Here is a 23,621-nt window from a genome sequence, read left to right as displayed (position 1 = left end):
TTTAGTTTCTCACCACTCCAAACGGTAGGTACCCCTCTCATTGCAGGTTGATGTTTGTCAGTTCGAAAGTGAAACCGCAGAACATCTGCTCTGCCAGTGCAATGCACTAACTCTTCGCAGACTAAGAACCTTCGGTAAAGAAACAATGGAACCTTTCGAAATTTGGTCTGCAAATCTCAATCAGGAAAAAAACTTTATAAGAAGTGCAATTCCAGACTGGGAGATGAGGAATGAATTGACAATGACGAAGACATCCATCAATAGTGTTTTGTCGGCAACTAATACCTAGACAAAAGAAGAAGTATACCACAATAGATCAAAATAATGGTCGCAGTGGTCTGATCTTCCGATAAAAAAAATGTTCATCAGTTCATCCGCTGACACCTTACAGGCATACGGCATCTGTTCGAAGCTTTTGATTTGCTCGTTAACCCTTCTGTGCAATTCCTGCTGTTTCCCGGATCCGTTTCTCTAAACCTCTTCACCTGCTTTCTGCCATTGGGAGGCTATCAGGGAAGTTAATATTTTCACTTCGCCAGAGCTGACCCATTTCCATACGTGTTCCTTTCCGTACCGCTGACGATTCTAGGATGCTGCGTGCTTGCTTGCCTTCCTTCGAGCATCGAGCTGTTTCGACACCACGGCATCCTCAACGACGAAAAACTGCCGCATTGAGTCGTGTACCCAAATAACAATTTGGGTTTCATTCTACTCTTATGATTATTTAAGACCAAAATTGGTCTTGAAGACCACCATAAGAGTACAATAAAACTTACATTGTTGCATGGGTAGGTCGCTATTAGTCATTCCTTCGTAGATGTGAGTTATAGAGACTATAGATTACAGAGGCGCCGAGACACTCAAAACCCGCTAAATTTTGAAACAAAGCGGAAAGCACCATCATAAATAAAGTTAACTCTCCGCTTTCGGTCAAAATTTAGCGGTTTTTGAGTGTCTCGCCGCCTCTGTAATCCATATTCTCTGTAGTGTGAATCAGGAGTGGATGGCTGATTTATGTATTGCTCTGCCTCGCCATCTATATCTAGGATATCACATTACGAGGGCAGAATAGTTTTATTTGACTCTGCTATGAATGAATCCAGAAAACACAATACACAAGAATAATCGGTATGCTTCTTAAATACCTTTGGACACTTTACTTTTTGTTCTTACAAAGTATAAAAACTACCTTTTTCCCGACCGGTTTCGGGTAAGTAGTTACCCATCTACGGGGCCGAGTCCAACACGCGATGCGATGCTTGAGTGAGTTGGACTCGGCCCCGTAGATGGGTAACTACTTACCCGAAACCGGTCGGCAAAAAGGTAATTTTTATACTTTGTAAGAACAAAAAGTAAAGTGTCCAAAGGCATTTAAGAGTCATTCTAGTTCGTACGTTAGCACGACTACGTAATTGAAGTTAAATCGGTATGCATTGAGGCAAATGAAAGCGGATGAACATTCGCCTCTATTCTACAAACCGATCGGACCCGGATCCGATCAGAAATTTTGCTTCGATCAGAATACAACGTATGCTTTAACACACGTCGAACGGGATCTTTCTGATCGGAACGGTCCCAATCGGACTGTAGAATCGGTGCGATTATTGGAGACTTATTGGTTTGGATATCTTGGTTATAAAGATGCAGAAGATGAATGTCTTAGTTGCAGCCATTCAGAGAGATCAAGAACTTCGGCTAGTAGATGGTGGAACTTCATTCCAGTATCACATTACTGGAGTGGTGGCGATAGATCTGAACGTTGGAACGTTGGTGCTATTAGGTGGAGGTCCATCAAACCGGTTATAATTGTTGAAAATCATGGCCACTTCGGACCAAATTTTTACCATCCGATGGTTCTTGCAGAAATGTTGAGAGTACAATGTGCCCATGCATCACGTTTTTTTTAACTTCAAAGCAGCATACGATACAGCCGATCGAGACCGGCCATGGCAGATAATGCCCGAACTTGGTTTAGGGATAAACTGACACAACTGATCATAGCTACATTGGATCGAGTGAAGTTGAGGGGGTGATCCGATAAGCGGGCATCGAAACCAAAGTTATAATTTTCACCGAGGGTAGACACCCAGCTAACATTTCCGTACGTATATCAAAGTGAAAAATGAGAAATATGTACCGATATATATCTTGAAAAATCGCACTAGATGCACGAAACCAGCATATGCGTACTATTTTGGAGGCGATATACGTATTGCAGATTATTCGTAAACAATTCACATTTATAAGTATTTGTATACGATGAGATCCGACTCAACATGATTAGTCCCATAATCCTATACAATTCTGTGATGAAAATCGTATGTAATTCAGTCGTCATCATTTTGTACGATTGAATATAAACTAGGGCGCGATCTACTAAGCTTTGTGTACGATTTCGATTTTGTTTAACGACATTTAAGATGATTTCCATATATTGTTGTACGATTTGTGGTTTGCTGGGCAAGTCCCAAACTTTACAGATGGCTTTGATATCATAGCCAAGAATTTTGGGACGACGAAGGCAATCTACGCCAAATCGAAAGCGGAGTCTAGGAGCATAGGACTAAAAATAAATGCGGCGAAGGCCAAATTCACGAAAGGAAGAGGCCCGAAGGAAACAAAATGGTTTATTCGTGGGAGGAACACGAACGGTATTCGTTGAAGACGGCAAACTAGAAGTTATAGATGAATTCGTGTATTTGGGATCGCTGGTGACCGCGGACAACTACATTAGTAAGAAGATCCAACGGTCGGGTTTAGTTTGCCATTCGCCGCCGAATGAAGTTGGCAATGTACAAAACCTTTATCAGATAGGTAGTTGTTTGTTGACTTGATGCCGCGACCCAGCTCATGGAGCACACCCGCACCATTGTCGTGTTCAAGTAGAATGTGCTGCGGACACGGAGCTATAGGCACTCTTTGGAGGGATTCCCATCATACATCTGGCGAAAGACGGTGAGCTACAGTGGACCCGAACACGTCGTAAGGATACCGGATAGCAGTGCGACGAAAACGGTTTTCTTCAACAACCCCAATGGCGTCAGAAATAAAGAGGCCAATGGTCAAGATGACTCGGTCTGGTCGAAAGCTAATGAACCAACCTATGCTGGCCCCTACGCTGACGACTGAGACGAAAATGAAATGCGGCACCCAGACTTTGCTTTATTCTACCCACGCAAAGCTGATGTGCGGATTAACAGCTTGGAGATAAGCTGTACGAGCACAATCACTAACACTAAATTTTTCTTGTAGCCACATCCAACCTCACTAATATAGCAGGAATCCCGCTTTTAGAATTCCAATTATTTCTCAGTTGGAACGATTCATTTACGCACATCCCAAGTAACAAAGCTGGTTTTATTACACACTTATGACGGTTCTAGTGACCAAAATTGGTCATTAAAACCGCAATTAGAGTGCAATAAAACTCAAATTGAACTAAGGATTACAGGTATCTTTGGGCTTCTAGTTCTATCAGTAGGAATATTCTGCAGAATACCTAATTGACGACGTACCATGATTCCTATGGGAGGAGGTTCAAAGTCTCTTGCGATTTTGTTGTGTTTGTTCATGCAGTGTGTGATTTGACTCACAGTTACAACGAGTGATAGATGAGAAATGAGTGACAGATGATCCAGAGCGTTGTGCCATCCCTACTAGCACGGTTGTTTTAAAGTTGTTATGGTAACCGAAATATGACTAATTTTAGTCAGTAAATTCAGTTCAACTTGAGACTGCGACTGCGTCCCATTAGTGAGCAGTACCGAGAGGTTAGAACTGGTAAGAAGAGACTTTGCTGTGTTTACGACACAGGGACTTCAAGAATAGTGATGGACAAACGGTTCATGAGCTGAATCAAAAAACTAGCTTCACTGGGTGATCGAGTGAAGTACCAACCAGTTTCCTGCGACAATAGCTCACCTGCTTACTTGCTCGCATTTGCACTGAATTGGATTGAACTTATTAAAAAAATATAATAAAGCGCCCAGATATTTGAGCCGCTGCGACAATAAATGCGAGAAAAAGGCAAAATGACAAAGGCAGACGAAATTTGTCGTCTCTTTTATTCTTCCGACTTCCGCCATTCTTATGAATAGCCTACAAAATCTGTTTTGCTGCCATCAATGTTCAAATCTAAGAGAGCGAAATAGTTCAACGAGCTAGTGAATCGTTCGAAAGAACTAGCTCAGATCAATGAACGAAATGATTCAGATTCGTGCACTTAACGGGAAATGACCAGTCACTAACTTGTCGTCGGAAAGCCCATTTTCGGAAGCATTTTTGGGCCCAACACAGAAGCTCTATTTTTAGAAATGTATTCACTGTATTCTTCTTGCCAATCTAAACACAGAGAACATATTTTCATAAACAGAATTTATGTTGCAAACAAAAAAACTGCTTTTGAAATTTACATAATCAATGACGACTCATTTCACCTTACTGAGTTACGTTGCCCATCTTTAGAAACGAGATATTCGTCATGTGCACAGGAATCGCAGATTCTATTGTACGGAGTTACAGATAGGTACAGGTTAAAGATTGAGGATGTGGTTTGGCTTACGAGGCTAAGAAAGCATCGAGGGAGATAAACAACGGCAAAACAATTGCTAAGGACCGTATACTGGAAGAATATTTGAAAGTCGAAAGCGAACAGCTGTATTTGTGCAATTCCGCATCTTGCTAAACACACTGAAGCCATTCCGGCAATGATGAATTGATGATGAATATCAATGTAAATAACGAGAAAAACGCCGCACCATGGACCAAACACTTACATTGAGACAGATCCTTGGCTATTTTCAGAACTTCTGTATTTGATTTCAAGGCAACGTATGATTTAGTAAAGCGGAATGAATTATGGCAGATTATGACTGAATATTCGAAACAGTTTAGGCTTAAATTTCTCAGCCATGATGTTCTCATGTCAAGCATCTGAATAGTTGAGAGCTATTTAGATGCTTTGACGAAAATCGTTGGACTGTTGAATTGACTGTTATTCGAAAGGCAGGCGTGAGCAAAAGCAGTCGCATCATTTCGAAGGTTCACATGCTCCAAGGTTTACCGAACGGCATCGGTACCATTGGTGTAAACTGTCGAGTAATGGAAGAGGCTTTTAAGGTTCGCAAAGAGGAAGCTGCAAAAATTGGTCTCATCATAAACTCAGCTAAAAGGAAGTATATGGTGGCAGATAGAGAGTGTGGAAATCCCTTGGGTGCAGACTTGCTATGTATGCACCGCACCGGGTGCTCTTGCTAATTGAACGCAGTGTCGGTGCTGTATACTGCATCGGTGCGAAAAACAGATCACGAACGCGGTGCTTAGTCTTCGGCTTGGCAGCAGCTCGATACCCAAGCATAGTCTCCGCGCTCAAGCTTGGTATGACCGGGTATAGTGGCACGGTCTGCTTGGTGATTTTCGATTAAGAAATGGATATCTAAACGTTGGGTGTTTCTATTTGCGTCCTGATAGTTATACGTTCGAATCGCCTCCAAAATGTCCTTATCATGTTGCCTTATCAAGTATAGTCCGGCAGGCTACAAGTTGGCATAAAACTCACAATTTATAAGCTTAATTTGAAAAGAGTGACCGCGAAGTATTCCGGGTGTCTTTGAGCGTATGTTTTTGCGTTGAATCCTTGGCGGTAAACTAAAGTAAGCGGTGTTATGTAAGTCATGAACCACGGGAACCACCGGCTGTATAGACAGACATTGTCAAGGAAGTGAAACACGGCAGGCTGCAACAGGCTGGGCACGTTGCGAGAATGTCGATACAATAATATAATATGACAGTCGCTGTTGTTTATCTGGTCTTTTGGTAGAAAGCAGACTAAAAATGTTTCATGCATGTCGTTAAATTAAAGACCATATCATTGATTAGTAACTGTAGTGCCTTTGGAAGCTATAGACGGTTTGTTTCCTCTATTATTAACTTAGTTCATGCCATTTTCCGCTAGTAATTCGGCAATTATAGATTTTGATTGATACTTGACAATAGTTTCGGTAGCACTTTTCTAGCCACTTCATATTCTGTTTCTTGAACGCTAGAGATTATTTATGTTAAGAAATGGTCCGTTTACTCAGCTGCACAGTTATCTGCAACTACTTCTGTGTCTAGTACTTCGTCACTGACTGATTGTCTGCCGTAATTTTCCAATTTGTCCAATATCCATTCGTTAAAGTATTAAAATAATGAATGACCACATTTTAAGTAAACACACAACACTAGACCCGTTAGCTATTTCAAGTAAATATTTGTTTTGCCACTCTCCATGCAAATCACTAATGCCCAGCAAATATGTTAATCCACTAAATTCTAACTAACAAGCCCGGATGACCGGTTTCACTTCTTCGTCCGAAAGTCTAATCAATCTTTTTTAAATCTTTTTCAAACCACCAAAAACAGTTTGCAGTGGTTCGTGTAATAAGGATTCAACATCATCGATTCCTTATATGGTTGACCGCGTTATAAACATTTGGAAACATATGCACACTTTGCATTATTATGAATTAAAAAACAATCACTCATCGCCTGTAACTTCAAATAACAGATAAAGAGATAAAACTCACCTCATTCGAAGACCCACTGCGGTTCGGTGTATGCAGCCAGCAGCACATGGCCGTACAGATCAAACATGCTCCTGCTGTTGATACAGAAAGAAAAACAGCCAATAATTATGTCATCTATTCCAAACAAACAAACAACTGACTGTTTGTCAGTCAATCAATCAAACCCTACCAAGAATACACGCCACTCCTGTGTACCGGATTGGTTCCGAGTAGTTCTCTGCCAGCCCGAGCCAGTTGACCAGGGCACCCACGCACAGCAGTATCATTCCATACCGATAGGGGCGCTGCGTTCGGCGGGATTCCTCCAAGGACATAACTGCAGCAAAACAGAGAAGAAAAACGAAAAAAAATCAGTCAGCTATTGTTGGACTACATCTGGCTGGCTGGCCCCAAAGAGCAGCCGCCATCAAGCAGGGTCACTGTCAAGGTGAGAATAGGCTAGACTACCCAGGCTCAAGCGGCCCTCGTGTAACACGCACACACGTACCGCAGTTCTATTCGATTCGACTAACGACGATCTTCCAAAAATCTGCAGATTCAACGAAAACAAATTTGTCTAATTGATCAATCAAACTGTTCGATTGGCACTACGCGATATACCGGTCGTGGAAATATAAAACCATAAAAAGTGTAAATCTGGTGTACGAGCTTCGAACCTCGCCGACAACGACTGAATGCTGCCGGGGTTTTACAAGCAGCATTATACGAATTGAGGTGTGCGAGCTGGCCGATAGCCTGGCAGCCAGAGGAAAACGTCATCACGGGACGGCGGCGCGGCAACTTCGTCATCGTCCTGCTGCCTGAACGCGTCGAACGTCGATAAGCGCAGCAACAGGTGATTGGACCATTCCCTGTCGACGCCAATAATAGCCGGTACCTAACCCGTTTTTACCTCTACCTCCGTTGGTCGGTAAACATGTAGGTACGAATGCTCCGACGCAAAAACTACGTCACACTAATAGGTAAACGCGCGCGGGGCGGGACCTTTTGCTGTTGAGGTAATGTTATGAAATATCAAAGGTAGAACTTTTATGTAAGAATTCTCGGTAGAATCGATCTGTTGGCAAATCGGTATTGGGAGATATATATCCTCTAATTACAATCACTTAGGAGCAATTTACTATCATAGCTGAATTTCAGCTTCACCTATTAGGAATTCTAATTATACTAAAATACTATATTGTAGTTATTCGAAATAATGAGGATGACACTGAGGTTTTCTTTTTTTGTTCAATGGTTTTGGTGAACCAAACAATCGTCATCTTGTAATGCTTTTTATGCGGCAAATGTATTTTTAGATACAAGCATTTGTGACATGAACGATTTGTTCCTTATAAATCAGGTTGAAGATTTATGCATTGTATTGTAGAAACTTTATTCAAACGGACTGTAATGTGACCAAAGTACGACGTCGCTTATTTTAAAAATCTTAACTCTTAAATCAAACATCGCACAATAAGCATTGTTGATGGAAAATGAAAATGAGATGTCAAGTTTTTTCTCAGGTAGAATTTTCATAAATATCAATGATGTTTTAATCAGTTTGGAGACGAAGTACATATCCGTCAAAACAATGGAAAATTGCCCTCCTCAATCTACGATTTGTATTAAGCACATTAAAAGAATAAAACATCAAATAACAAGAAAATAGTACAAAAATAAAACAATAATTACACTGATATAAAATAAAATTTACACAAAAATAACAAAACTGATATACAAGTGACATAAAAATAACGCAAATATGACAGAAAGATTATTAAAAATATTATAAAAATTAAAGAAATAAGAATAACATAATAATGAAACCAAAAGAAAGAAGCTAATAGGTAAAAGACACCAAAAAACAAAAAAAAAGAACAAGAACTGACTCCATCATGATACATAAATGACACAAAAATGGATCAAAAATAGTTCAGTGACTTTTTTGACTGAAAACTAAATGTGTCATTAATTTAATTTATGAATTGAATTTAAAACAACACTCGAAAAAGACCACCCAAGATAAAAACCTTTCAAATTATAAGGGAACCATCTGGACTCATACGTCATATAAAAATATCATATACTCATACCAAAAACGACACAAAAATGAGCCAAAAATGACACAAATTACGATATAAAATTGATATAGAAAACATACAACATACATATAGAACAGTGACAGAAAAATGACACAAAAAATATACTAAATAATACAAAAAGATAGAAAAATAGTAAAAAAAGTAGCATGAAAATAATTCGTAAAGAGGAAATGAAATCATACAGAAAGCATACTAAAAATTACACAAAATAACGCAATAATAAAACTATTCAAGAGTGATGCAGCTACGGTAACAAATGATACAAAAATGACACGAACATTTACAAAAAAACTGACGCAAGATAAATAAATTATACAAAAATGTCATAAAATGATAAAATAAATAATAATAATAATAATAATAATAATAATAATAATAATAATAATAATAATAATAATAATAATAATAATAATAATAATAATAATAATAATAATAATAATAATAATAATAATAATAATAATAATAATAATAATAATAATAATAATAATAATAATAATAATAATAATAATAATAATAATAATAATAATAATAATAATAATAATAATAATAATAATAATAATAATAATAATAATAATAATAATAATAATAATAATAATAATAATAATAATAATAATAATAATAATAATAATAATAATAATAATAATAATAATAATAATAATAATAATAATAATAATAATAATAATAATAATAATAATAAAGCAGGGAAACAAAAAAACCTAAAAGGCAAAATATACAAAAACAGTCATAAAAATGACAAAAAGGACATAAAATTGACACAAAATCAATAAAAAAACGGTATAAAAATAAAGTGGAGGAGCGTTTGGTGAGGAAGAATGGTAGACTAGTTGATATTGCGAACCCAAGTAACACACTTTAGGTCCATTTAGTTGAAGCAACCGAATTACGACTGAAATTAGTCATATTTTGGTTACCACAACAACGTTGTAACAACGGTGCTAGTAGGGAAACGATGTGAGGCCAAAAATTACGTTGGTCCGCGACAGAATCAAAGACAAGTGAAGCGGAAAAAACACACCCGGTGTGGTAAAAGACGCCAACGTGCTGATCGACGGACGGCACCGATTGCCGAGCTCCTACAACACTGCAGTCGTGGTAGAAGCAGAAAAAGCAATCATATAAAAATAATTACCACCGGCGGATGGAGCACATGGTGTGTGCGTACGAATGGTTAGACTGGAATGATCGAAACTAGATGTGAGATTATCTAATATAGGGTGTCGTGTACTGATAGTTTAATTGTCAAAACACTTGGGCGCAAACCGAGAGAGTGTGAGTTAGAGTCCCACTCAGTAATTGAACTACGCAATATATTTTGGCCACACATCGAAATTTCGCAATACTGCCCATAAATGAAAAATTGGCTAATATCCACCGACATAAACCTGAGAAAAATGCAATTTTATTACTATTGTCTGTAAAAGATGTTTTACGCGGTAATGGCAACCTGTTTAATGTGCATATTACCCCTCATACACACCGAAGCCACACCGTTGAGTTCAAAAAGCGATAGATGTGGCCAAATTCCCTCCGCCGGACGTTTTTAACGCAGTAGCCAGTTTTTCATTTATAAACACAAGTAGAGTTTACAATTCGGGAGCAAATTTGGCTAACGTCCATACGTTGTGAATTATCTCGTGTTAATGAGTCGACAAAATGGCTTTGAACTACCTAAAACAGTACGGAAGCACAAGTGAAGACGAAGTGGACGACGAAACAAGTAATCCGTGCACCCCGAACAAGTTGCCAACGAAGTGTGTGCTTTAAGCGCTTGAAGCCAGAAGGAAGAAGCAGCTACTCCATGCCGTCATTAATGGAAGCTGCGAATTCTGCCGTCTTAATTGTAAAACAAAAGATGAAATGTGAAAAAATAACAAGATTCGATCCAAAAACCTTGCGATTGCTAACCTTACGTCTGAAACCACCACACCACATAATCAGTTTTAATGTGTGGTGGAAAAATGCGAAATAAGAACACATCGGTTGCTGCGCATATGGTTTGAAATCATTATGGATATTAGCCAACTTCTCATTTATTTTGGATATTAGCCAAAATTGTTTCACGTCCTGTGTCTCCAAAAATACATTTTTTTACAATCGGCTTCCGTGGGAACATTGGTTGGAGTGTATGCTATCATGTGATATTATGATCCCAATTTTGAAAAAATGGCATATTAGCCAATTTTTCATTTATGGGCAGAATAGCATCCCGTGTACTCTTCATCACCAAACGCTCCTCTACCTTTAAAAAAATTATTCAGGAAACGGGAAATTATTTTCAGTCAAAAGCTATTTTGGTAGAAATTGAATGTTTCTCATTTGACAAAAAATAATCGAATCGAAATAAGAGAAAATAGATTATAAAATTGGTTTCGAGATACGTTGAATGTCGGAATCTCGGCTGGGAGAGTCTGTTAGAGCCAATAGAATCGGACAACAACACAAGTAACGATATTTTTGAAAGAAGGGAGGAAGTGTCTGATGCGAAGAATTATTAATTGGATGAACTGGAAAATTTCAATATAGTCCAAAAACATACTGGGTTGTGTAAGTGCACCTCGCATCCACGCTCCTTTAGTTGGTACCCTAATGTTTTACTCACTAAACGAATGCTAGGTACTAATATTAGGTATTCTAACACCTAGTTTTGTTTTATTCTCCCAATTCCATAATTCCCATACATGTATCACACACTCCTTTGCGACGATATTACTTTTGAATGACTGCTCTTTTTTTCTACTGCTGAGAAAATAGACTGTTATCTACTCAATCAATGCAATGGAATGGAAACAATCAGTGGGCTGCCGATAGTTGTTCCGGCAAGTCTCGTGATTAAAAATCCAAAATAATGTACGAAATGACCGCCTATGGAGTCATATACGAGTAAATAACGAGAAAAAACTCACCCGGTGATGGCTTAATGACGAGACTCGCCGTAGCGACTATCAGAAACTCATTGCTTGTTCCTATTGCATTGACCGAGTAGATAACTCTATCTTCTCGGCGGTAGAAACAAAGAGTAGTCATACAAAAAAGATATCGTCGCATAGGGGTGTGTGGTGCGTATATGGGATGGATAGAATTGAGAGAATAAAACAAAGCTGGGTATTAGGATACTTAATAAAACAGCCGGCAGTAGTTTAGTGAGTAAAACATTCGGGTAATAACGTCAGGAAAGAGTGTGGGTGCGAGCCCCACTTACCATTGCACAACCCAATATATTTTTGGTCTATATTGAAAATATCGATGAGCATCTCAACGGCGATATAACAGAAGGGGACGCAACGAAGGTAAACTAGGAGTGCCTATACACGATAACAGCGTACCAGCTCCCGATCTCGAAAATAGCCAAGAACATGTGCATTCCATAACCTCTGTTCATTAACTCCTATTCATACCTCCACGAGGTGCCGGCTGGGGTACGCAACTTCGGTTGTCGTATGCTAACAGGAAAGGGGGCACAGTGGCTCCCGCCCACATTAAGATGGCATCCCCATCAGCGGGATAAGGACCTTAGGTTAACAGCCTACTGTACCGGAACACAAAAAAGTTGAAAATGAAACAAGAAATCACTCTGGATTATTGGCAACGACCTTTAGCATGAAAACACGGACAAGAATCGGAACATGGAATATACTGACCCTTGCCCAGCAGGGCAAGCTGGCTCAACTTGCAAGGAAAGCTAGTCGCCTGAAGCTTGAAATCCTGGGGCTGAGCGAGGTCCGCTGGTCGGGTACTGGCGAACACAGGACATCATCTAGGCAAGTCTTGCTCTTCTCTGGCATACGAGGTGACAATGCTACTCGAGAAAGAGGAGTTGGATTCCTACTGAGCCCAGGGGCACATGCGGCCCTGATGAAGTGGGAACCGATAAATGAGCGAATAATCGTTGCCAGATTCAGAACACGGGTTAGGAACCTTACAGCAGTGCTATGCGCCAACAGATGCTGCCGACCTGCAGGAGAAAGAGAGTTTTCACAGCCAGCTGAACAGCGTGGTTGAGAAAATCCCGAAGGGGGACATCTAAATCCACATGGGCGACTTCAACACGAAGATTGACTCAAACAACGCGGACCTTGAACGCGTCATGGGACGCCATGGCCTAGGAGAGATGAGCGAAAACGGGGAGCTGTTTACAGAATTCTGTGGTAATAACGACATGGTCATTGGTGGATCGCTCTTCCCCCATAGACCAGTACATAAAGTCACGTGGGTTTCCCGCGACGGCCGAACAGAACACCAAATCGACCATATCTGCATCAGCCGGAAATAGTGAAGGAGCCTTCTTGATGCACGCAACAAACGCAGCGCTGATATTGCAACCGACCATCGTCGTGCGCGTCGCACGTGTCCAACGACGGGAGGAGTAAGTAGGGTTCCGCTACGACGTCCGCCGATTGGAGAATCCTGAGGTGAAAAGGGCCTTTGTCGAACAAATTGAATCTCGAGCCTCGGAGCTGCCACCTGGTGGAACCGTCGAAGAGCAATGGACCGGCATCAAGAACGCCTTCATCACGACCAGTGATGAAACCCTCGGCAAAGCGCGCAGCGGGCGGAGGGAGTGGATTTCGGATGAAACTTGGAGGAATATCGACGAGCAGAGAGAGGCGAAAGCCGGCATTGAGCGAGAGCGGACCAGACAGCTGCCCGTCGACGATACACCGAACTAGAGAAGGCTGTTAAACGTGCTTGTAGGCGGGACAAGAGAGCTTAACTACCTAGCCGAACAAGGAGAAACCGTTGTTCGATATTTCTCGCCGCCTTAGTGGTACCAGGATGAATACAAAGACGCCGTTAAAGGACAGAGCTGGTCAGCTACTGACTGACCGTACAGAACAGCTTAAGCGATGGACTGAGCATTTTGAACAACTCTTCCGAGTTTCAAATGTCAGAGACCAACACCTACAGTTCGTAGAATAAATCGCGTCAACTCGGCGGCGCCATCGCTGAATGAGATTGTAGCAGAGTATGAAATCCAATAGAGCGCCAGGGATAGACTGTATTTCAGCCGAAATGCTCAAAACTAACCCATCTTTGTCAGCCCAGATGATGCATCAGCTTTTCAGTAATATTTGGGAAACCGCAACTTTTCCGGTGGACTGGATGCAGGGCATATTGGTCAAAGTCCCTAAGAAAGGAGACCTAACTGAATGCGGTAACTGGCGTGACATCACGTTGCTCTGCATTACTCTCAAAGTACTCTGTAAGGTAATCCTCAACCGGATCCAGAAGAAGATCGACGCTACTCTCCGGCGGCAGCAAGCTGGATTCCGTGCTTGCCGCTCATATGTAGACCATATCACAACGCTCCGCATTATATTGGAGCAGATCAACGAATTCTAGGATTCTCTTCTGCTGGTGTTCGTTGACTTCGAAAAGGCGTTCGACCGACTCAACCACGAAAACATCTGGGGCGCACTTAGGCGTAGAGGAGTTCCAGATAAGCTAAAGCTAGTCCATCTCATCGAGGCTCAGTAGAAGGCGTTCTCGTGCAAGGTTTTGCACGACGGCGTCTTGTCCGACCCCATAAGGGTTACTGCTGGCATGAGACAGGGCTGAATTTTATCACCGCTTCTGTTTCTCATCGTTATGGATGAGATATTAGTTGGAGCAATTGACAGTAGACTAAATCGAGGATTGCCTTGGAATCCTCTAACGATGGAGCAGCTAAATAACCTCGACCTAGCCGACGACATTGTCTTCCTCGCACAACGCCGAAACGATGTGCAGAGCAAGTAAGATGACCTCTCCGAGAGCTCCCAGGCAGCAGGTCTCACAGTCAATGTAGCGAAAACTAAGTCTATGGTAGTGAACACTGACAACTCCACCAACTTCACAGAGTAGCGGGTAGTAGTAATTGAGTAGTTGACGCCTTTCAATATCTTGGTAGCCAGACAACGCCCGATGGTGATACCAAGACTGATATAGCCACACGGATCAGGAAGGCCAGAGTGCCTTTGCAGGTCTGTGAAACATTTGGCGTTCAAACCAGATCACTCTACGTACGAAAACCCGAATCTTTAATTCAAACGTTAAATCCGTACCGCTGTATGCCTGCGAAACGTGGTGCGTCTCAGCGGAGACAACGCAAAAACTGCAGGTATTCATTAACCGGTGCCTGCGATACATTATTCGTGCCTGGTGGCCTGATAATTGGATATCCAATGAGGAACTCCATCGTCGGTGTCATCAACGGCCGATAGCCACAGAAATTCGTGAACGTAGCTGGAAGTGACTCGGATACACCTTGAGGAAAGGACCGAACGAGGTTTGCAGAGAAGCACTCGACTGGAATCCACAAGGACAGCGTAGAAGAGGCAGACCCAGAGGCTCATGGCGACGGAGCTTAGCCAACGACATCCGGGCTGTAGACGAGAACCTGTCCTGGCGACAGGTAGAAGCCATGGCGGGTAACCGTCAGCAGTGGAGATCTCTAATTTCATCCCTGTGCTCTGCCGAACCGGCGAACATGGACACATAAGAAAGTAAGTAAGCCAGCAACGGCACATCACTAAATAATTTCAAGGATTTAGGAGAACGAGAAACTACCGGAGGATTGGACGAAAGGTGTGGTCGGTCCCATTTACAAAAAGGGCGATCCGCTAGACTGCTGCAATCACGGCGTAATTACGCTGGTCCACGCCGCCTACAAGGTACTCTCCAAGATTTTGTTGCGTCTCCAATAGCAAGAGAATTCGAGAGGGTTGCGGCATGTTATTCAATATCGCTACTGAAAGTGTGATCCGGCGAGCGGGTATTGAAACGAGAGTAACGGTCTTCAGCAGAAGTAGCTAACTCCTAGCCTTCGCCGACAACCTCGACATCATTACTAGTAACCTTTGGACGGCGGACGCAATCTACGCCTATAAACTATAAACGGAGGCTAGGGTAGATTGGATTACAAATCAATGCTTCGAAAACCAAATATGTGGTAGGAAGATATTCCAGAGAAAGCAACGTCCGTCTTCCACGGACAGTGACTATTGATGGCGATAAACTGGAAGTGGTTAATGAATTCGTAAATTTGAGATCTCTGGTCACCGCCGACAATAATACGAGTTAGGAGATCCAACGACGCATTTGAGCTAGTAATTGCGCCTACTTTTCCCAGCCGCAAGACACTTCGATCAAAGAGCATTCGCCACCGCACAAAGCTGACGATGTACAAAACGCTAATCATACCGGTAGTCCCCTAAGGACTTGAGACAGTAACTTTGCTAACGGAAAACATACGTGCACTAGTCGTATTTGAACGAAAGGTACTGCGGACTAATTTTAGTGTAGTACAAACGGAAAGCGGAGAGTGGCGGAGGCGTCGGAATCATGAACTGCAGGCATTGCTTGAAGAGATTCCCATCGTACACCTGGCGAAAGTTGGGAGACTACGGTGGGCCGGCCACGTCGCAAGGATACCGGAAGATTGTGCAGTGAAAGCCGTTCTCTACAAGAGCCCTACAGGCACCAGTAATAGAGGGGTCCAACGTGCTGAATGACTCGACCAGGTTGAAACCGACTTGCGTGTGTCGAGACGCGCAACGAATTGGCAACGAGTAGCCCAGGACCGAGTACGATGGATAGGAATTCTTGATACAGCAAGAGCCACCACGGTTCTCGGCTGAATATTACCTTTAAAATCAAACAAAACCGACAATACCCTAGCAATGTTAAGTACTCCTGCCAAATTTATACAAAATTAAAGTCAGGATTGCTTCCCTCACTTACGCTCCTTGGAGTGTACTGACTCAAAGAAGTAAAATCTGTAAAAGTCAAGTTGTATTGTCACCCCAGACTAGTACTCGGCATTCGACCGTTAAGGAGGTAGGTAGTAGACAAACATCTTCAGAGTAGGATGCTTCGGTGAACTAAAACGTCAAGCAAGCGTTCGAAGTTGTTTGCTCACTTTTCATCACAGACTCGTGATGTACGTCAAATGAGTCATCGTTATTTGCACTGATTGGGCGGATTGAAAGAAACGTTAATTCAATTATCATTATTCGGTTCGGTAGCTTTGATTGCCTGCTTGAGGCACTAGTCATGGACATAGGTGTGTTTTCAAATATTTGAAATAACCGTTAGAACGAGGGAAATGTTTAATCCTCTGGATCGTAACCGTTGTTTGGCGTTCACCAATTGATCAATTGAAAGTGAAAAGTGAACTTGAACACTCTTTCTTCCGTGTATGAGCTTCTATTCATTTTTACCATTATGTTTAGTGTCGTAAAATAGACTTGTTAACCGCTACAGAACAAGTAACTTCACATTGGACGTCGTTAATGACAACACTGTGAGAATTGGAAACCTTTTAGCACTTTCCAAATAAAAAAAGACTTAGACAAGTGTCGTCCTAGCAAAACAACATTGCAACGTTTTCGCCGAGTGGCGCATGAATGGCGCGTGCCGCGCCAACGTCAATCGCCGAGCCGGGTTTGTTGATTTAGCGGATGCCGAACCAACGCAAAATGTGGCGCCTTTATTGCGCCTATTACCTATGGGAAAGAATATTTTTTGATAATACCTACCACACAAGAATTCAAATACAGTGACAATGTCGCAAGAGCGAAGATTATTCAGAATATCACGTAGAGCCGTAAAATGAGCTAACACGTCTAACCAGTTAGAAGCTTAATGTTGAATTTTTAAAACAAATTCGCAGTTGTATGGCAAAAGTTGAAATACCTGTTGTTAGGCTAGATTTACTTCGCCGGCAGTCAGCGTGATGGACCTTACTTACTATCTAACTATCGCGTGGTGATTCTTGAACAAGAATGGATAAGTGATAGGGAGACTTGCTAGGCGCTTTAGCGCCAACAATAAAAGAAATCTCAAATTTTAAAAATTAACGCATAGTTTCATATACAGTATAGATGGACGTGGTCCAAAAATGCAAGTTTTACCGACGAATTTATGTTCTCTCTAATGATGAAAATACCCGGTCACAAACTTTACATAATATTTTTCTGTCCTCCACTTCCAAACTGTGTTGTGCTTATTTGCAAGTCATGATTTACTATAAGTTTCAATTCAATCATGAATTGAATCCTTATCTAGGTTGTCGGTGCTAAAAAAAGCAACTTTTTCGAAGAATGCTCTAAATGAATAATGCTTCTAAATGACAACTGAACTGAAGTTTTGGTATTTACTGCAAACTTCCTGAACAATTTACCCAAGTTTTTAATCTTTTTAAACCAATTATTAAATTATTAAACCAACAATTTAAAAAAGGTACCTTTTATCATAAAGTTGATTAGGGTACTTGATGAATGTCATGGCAAATAGATATCAGATTTAGCTAATTTCTTCGGAAAACTTTGCTTTATAAAATCACACAACACAAGAACACATGGGTAGAAATCTTATCTCCAAAATGAGCAAAATAACTCATGATTTCAGGATTCTAGCTTATGTTTTTTGAAAATACACCATAAATAATAATCCATAAAATAATAATATCATGAACTTCTTGCAGTACAACACAACGCAAGATCATGAACTATTATTCATGATTTTGAGCTGCCCGATACGGTAGTTTAGTCATGATTTGACAGCAATTCAAACTTCATGATTTCATGATTTTATTTATGGTATCGGAAACGGATTCTGTGCATAATGCAGTAAAAAAATTTCCTCGCAGCTATTTTCACGCAATAATTCCACCATTCTCTCCCGAACTCGATAAGAATTTTTCATAAAGCTTAGCCACCACGTGTTTAAATTGTACCTATCGCTGTAATCGGATGGATAGTTCAAATTCCTATATTGCCTTACCTTCTGTTTCAGGTATCTTTTAGGATGGCCTTCAGCTTTTAAATGAAAAACACCTACCTGTCACACATATAACACACATTGTTCGAGTTTTAGACAGAAGACAACCTTCAACTTGACCTGCATACGAACAAACAGCTCTAGGTATTTCCTTTCCCCCATTTTAACTACTCGTGCTCACCTGTCGGCACAACCGGTGGATTGTTGCTCACGTAAAGTGTTCTAGTTCTTTGAACCATATCGCCCATCATGGACATGCTGATCAGATGGTCCGCTGGCGGTAGCACAATGGTGACGAAGTGTTTTTTTTCCTTCTGGTCTGACTGTAACTTTATTCTGCTACGATTAGTAACCCTACTAAAACGGTCTGTAGTTCGATTCGGCTCACAGTTTGCAGCAGGAAGAACACTAACTTCAACTCCGGTGACTCCGTCGTTCACGCCTCAGATGCAGTTCATGCGCTAGTTCATGGCCTCGACGGGCAAGCCTGCACAAACGCGATAATTGATTTACTTCTATTTCACAATCACAGCTCACTTAGTACCTATGTACTAGTCAAGATAGACGCCTTAGATTTTAAACAGATGGGAATCACCAATGTCTCCTCGTTCTAGCGGCTTATGGAGTCAATATCCGATACTCGAGATAACGCGGTGCGGTCGTACGGCGAAATCGCACCCGTTCAAAATAATTGCTTGAATTATTATGAACGTTCTTCGTGTCTCCAGTCAGTCATCCGCGTAGTGGTGGAATTGGCACAGTTTGTTTACTTGTTTGAAAAAGAGAGAACCGAATGTTCCTCGGAAATCCGTGCGCCTCCGCTGCTCTGCACCGGCAGTCTACTATAGTTTTTATCTCTAGTAGGCAGTCGTTCCGAGCAACTTCGAGCAACCGCCTTCGCTTAGGAGGTAGACGCACGGGTGTGCGGCCTGCAGAAGTGTGATCTACCGGTCGGTGGGTTTGTCGTGATGCGCAGTAAACATATGTACGTGCCGGTGCCGTGTGACTGTGCTGGTGCGCAGATAAGGTAGCTCGCTGAAAGATCGCACAAATTCGCAAAACAAAATGCTTTCAGTAGTTTTACCTCAGATATGGGTTAGGCGTACACGATCAGTGGCAACAATTAATCATTCTCATTAGTATGCCAGTGACATGCGACAACGAAACGGTTCAACATAGAATGTTAAATTACAATTTGAATTACATTCGTGCATTTTTTTTTTCAAAAATGTGGTATACCACATTTCCTATAGGAAACGATAATTAGTCAAAACTGAGTTATGTATTAATTAGTTACACATAGCATACAATCACATGACATGATTTCAGGAAGTAGCAACGGAACTTTCGAAATTTTCTTAATGCAATATGAAAAATAATTCAAGTTTATCAGAAATAGGAAAATCAAAAACTAAAATATGAGTAATTGAAAATTGCTTTTGAGCATCTTTGTAGAATTTGCGTATCAAAGAGGAAATGAGAAAAATATATACGTGAGCTCTGCCAATACAGATGCATTTTTAAGGCGTGAAACAATACATGCATCATTCGATAGTCATTTATCTAGCCATTTTCTGATCACTTTCGGTTTCCCCTCAATGATCGTCTTTTGTGGCCGCTTCATAGTGTTGGTGGAATCGAAAATCGCCCGATAACAAATTTTTCGGTACGGTTTGTTTTGGTAGTTTGACTAGTAATATCAACAAATGGCTTGGAAAACATATCTATAAGCAAAGCCACGAGAGAGAGTTTGGCCAAATATCGACGAGCGCGAGGTGAGTTGACTACGATCTTGAGGTAGAACAAGCGCCCAGAAGGAGGAGAGAGATCAAGAGATCAACAGCTAAAATAGCAATTCTGGGCTACTGACACGCGCGAATTCTAGGAGAAGGTAAACCAATCTGGAAGAGAATACACTCCGAAGCCTGATATGTGTAAGAACGAGAAGGGAAACCTGGTCACAAATGATCGACAAGTGGAAGCAGTTCTTCGATAGGTATATCAATGGCGAAATGACAGTAGGAGACGGAACGGAAGTTAACTTAGAAGTGTCTACAAATGGTAACAGCATGGCGACTTCCTATCTCGAAGAGATCCCCGGCCAGGGGGAAATTGGTCAGCTGAAGAATAATAGAGTCACCGAAAAGGGCCATTTCCCGACAGAATTCTACAAAACGGGGAAGAGCACCGGCACTACCGAAGGGGTGGATAGAAGGTGCGGTTTGTCCCATCTACAAACAGGGCGATCCACTCCGCGTACAAGGGGCTCCCCCAGGGTTTGTAACCTCGTCTATCCTCAATTTTTCTAAAATGTCGGGAGTACAAAGTGCCCATGCATCACATTTTCGTAGATTTCAGGGCAGCATACGATGCAATCGAGCGTGAACAATTATGCCAGACAATGCACGGTTTTCCGAAAAAAAACTGACGCGGCTGATCGAAGCTAGAGTGAGTGATGTGCTATGTGCGTGTTTCGAAGGCACTCTCCAGTCCCTTCGAATTGCGCAGAGGGTTGCAGCAAGGAGATGGTCTGTCCTATATGTTATTTAACAGCGCTATTGAAGGTGTGATCCGGCGAGCGGCCATCGAAACGAGAGGATTGTTTTTCGGTAAAAGTAGCCAACTCCTAGCCTTCCCAGTGGACCCCGACATCATAACGAAAACGCTTCGGACGGCTGAGGTAATCTACGCCAAACTAAAAACGAAGGCTAGGAGGATTGGGTTACAAATCAATGCGTCGGAAATCAAATATATGGTAGGAAGAGGCTCCAGAGAAAAAATCATTCGTCTCTCATGGACGGTGACTATTTGACGGCGATGAACTAGAAGGGGTTTATGAGTTCATATATTTGGAATCTCTACTCACCGCCTACAAAAATACTATTAAGGAGAAACATAAAGTGGCGCAGCCGTATGAACTACGAGCTGCGGGCATTACTTGGAGATATTCCCTGACGAAAGCTGGGAGTGGGCTGACCACATCACAACTTACGCACACACTCGATTTTGCTGCCTCCAAGAGCAGCATGCCCGTACGTGGTGCCCTCTTCTAGTACAAACTCCCGCACAAGTACATCCGTAGGTCACCTAAACAGACAGAAACAAACCCAGACATCGTTGATGTATTGAAGCACAAAATTGACTCGGGTGATGCATCCAAAACTCTACATTGAGTTCATCATTCGGTACCGGCAACGGCCTCGGTTAAATTTCTCGTAGCTGATGCAGTCTGTCGTCTCCAAAAATGACACATGTTCGCTAGGAATAAGACAATCTGGACGTCGTTTTTCTAGACGACTATTGGAACAGCTATCCAGTTACCAACTGTGTCACATAGAACATTCACAAGCAGCACAATTTTAGTAATTTTGGTTATACCTACGTATTTATAATCGAAATTAGTCATATAATCAGTTGCCACAACAACTTTATAACAACTGTATTAGTAGGGTCCGCGGGGGCGTGGAACGGAATCTGCGGAATGACTGATATGACGTTGAATGTGGGAGGGTGATGTGCGAAAAGAACGTTACGCAGTGTCGCTCGTCAGAACGAAAAAAGGTACAGACAGAAGAAGATGCAGTGAACTCAAACATTTTGATAGAAAAAGCGCTGTCTGGAGCAGCTGCATCACTATCAGGAAACGCAAAAGCTGTGTCCGTGTTCCACAAAAGCTTTGTACTGCAAACCGAAATGGGTCCTAATAAAAATGGTATTATCCTAACGGACGATCGTGACGTGACCTAAGAGTTGAAGCTGAAGAACAATAAATTCGCTGGAACGAATGAGATCGAAACCTCCGCTTATAAGTATGGCCAAACTGGCCATTTGTTTGCTCGGAGTGATTATAAGAATTGTAATAAGAATTTTTTTTGTGTCAACGCTAGCCAATTGCGAATAGATTTATGGAATGTTATCAGGTTGGCTTATGTCGTTTTCGTTTTTGCGGTGTAGCTACACCGAGGCTACACCGGTGTAGCTTTTTTGCATCAAAACTGTTCGTTTTCGATTTTTGTGCTACACCATTGCTACACTTTTTCTGCACCAGCTACACCAGAAAAAAAGAGGGTGTAGCTGGTGCAGATAGGAAAACACCAACACACCCATACCACATCACTGCTGCTGCACCGCAAGTGTTCGTTTATCCAGCGAAAAGTGTAACACCAAACGGTGTAGCTGCACCACAAAAACGAAAACGACATTAATTCACACTGCGGAAGATCTGTCCGAAAAGGTCGTGAATATCGATCTGTTTATCGATTTCAAAATTACATATGATACCAGAGACCGCAAAAAAAACTTTCGAAAACGCATAGACGAGGATGGTTTTTCCGGAAAGCTGATCAGACTGATTAAGGGTGCGCTACGATGGATCCCAAGTAGCAGTTTGAGTTTTATTTCACTCTTGTTGGGGCATTTGTGTAATTAAACTAGCATTGTTACTTGGGATGGTACGCAGTGCTGTGTACAACGGGTGGACTCTAGACTTCGTTCGAAATCTACTGGGCGTCACAAGAAATTATGGTCATATAAACCCCTGTATAAAGAGTGGCCCTGTATAAAGTGTGCCCTGTACAAGATGGTTCGGTTATTCTCTGCAGGCGAGAAACGTGGACCATGTTCGAGGGGAACCAGCGCGCGTTGAATTTTCGATATACGTGCTTCGGAGGTATACAGAATGAGGTGAAATTTTCAATTCGCGTTGCAACGAAAAAAGACGAATGATTCTTCCAGGTTTGCCCAAAAATCAAACGAAACGTTCAGCCTCCAAGTCGTCAAGATCTAGAAGGCACCAATCCGGAATGACAAACAAAACACAGTGACCGAAACCCGCCCCAGGAAACTGTACCTGAAGAATCCGACGTGAATTGTGATGGATGTCGAGACTTACGTCAAGGCACATTTGCCGGGACAGGAGTTTCACGTTGCCACATCACGGTTCTCACATCGCGAGCCGTTCCTGAGGAGATGAAGAAGGAAGGCGCACAAATTCGCAAAAAGTTCTTGGTTTGACAGACCATCGGTGAGCGCGGCAAGATGCGTTAGCCGTAAATCAGGACAAGTAACATCAACGAAATAATCTACAAGGACTAGTGTCTCCAGGATGATGTCCATCTGATGTCCTTTCCGGCGATCTCATGGGAACTACGCGCTGTTTTGGCTGCATTGGGAATCGTGCCACTACGCGTAA

At 41.7% G+C, this 23,621-nt stretch overlaps 1 protein-coding gene across 4 annotated transcripts in view; it reads right to left on the bottom strand.

Annotated features, from left to right (window-relative positions):
- The window catches only part of LOC128744465 (uncharacterized), a 77,187-nt gene that overhangs the window by 3,520 nt on the left and 50,046 nt on the right, over nt 1–23,621 (bottom strand). For 2 of the 4 annotated variants that reach the window (XM_053841498.1, XM_053841499.1), the window contains exons 2-3: nt 6,736–6,882; nt 6,567–6,640 (exon numbers count right to left, since the gene is read on the bottom strand). In XM_053841498.1, the coding sequence (XP_053697473.1) occupies nt 6,567–6,640; nt 6,736–6,882 (221 nt within the window). Of the gene's footprint in view, nt 1–6,566; nt 6,641–6,735; nt 6,883–7,053; nt 7,224–18,611; nt 19,466–23,621 lie in introns of those variants that run through there. The other 2 variants (XM_053841497.1, XM_053841500.1) reach the window with 2 other exon arrangements.

This window comes from Sabethes cyaneus, chromosome 3 (genome assembly GCF_943734655.1).
Source record: "Sabethes cyaneus chromosome 3, idSabCyanKW18_F2, whole genome shotgun sequence".
NCBI classification, from domain to species: Eukaryota; Metazoa; Arthropoda; class Insecta; order Diptera; family Culicidae; genus Sabethes; species Sabethes cyaneus.
Note: the sequence above shows the minus strand (reverse complement) of the source record. Positions and strands in the feature narration are given on the sequence as shown.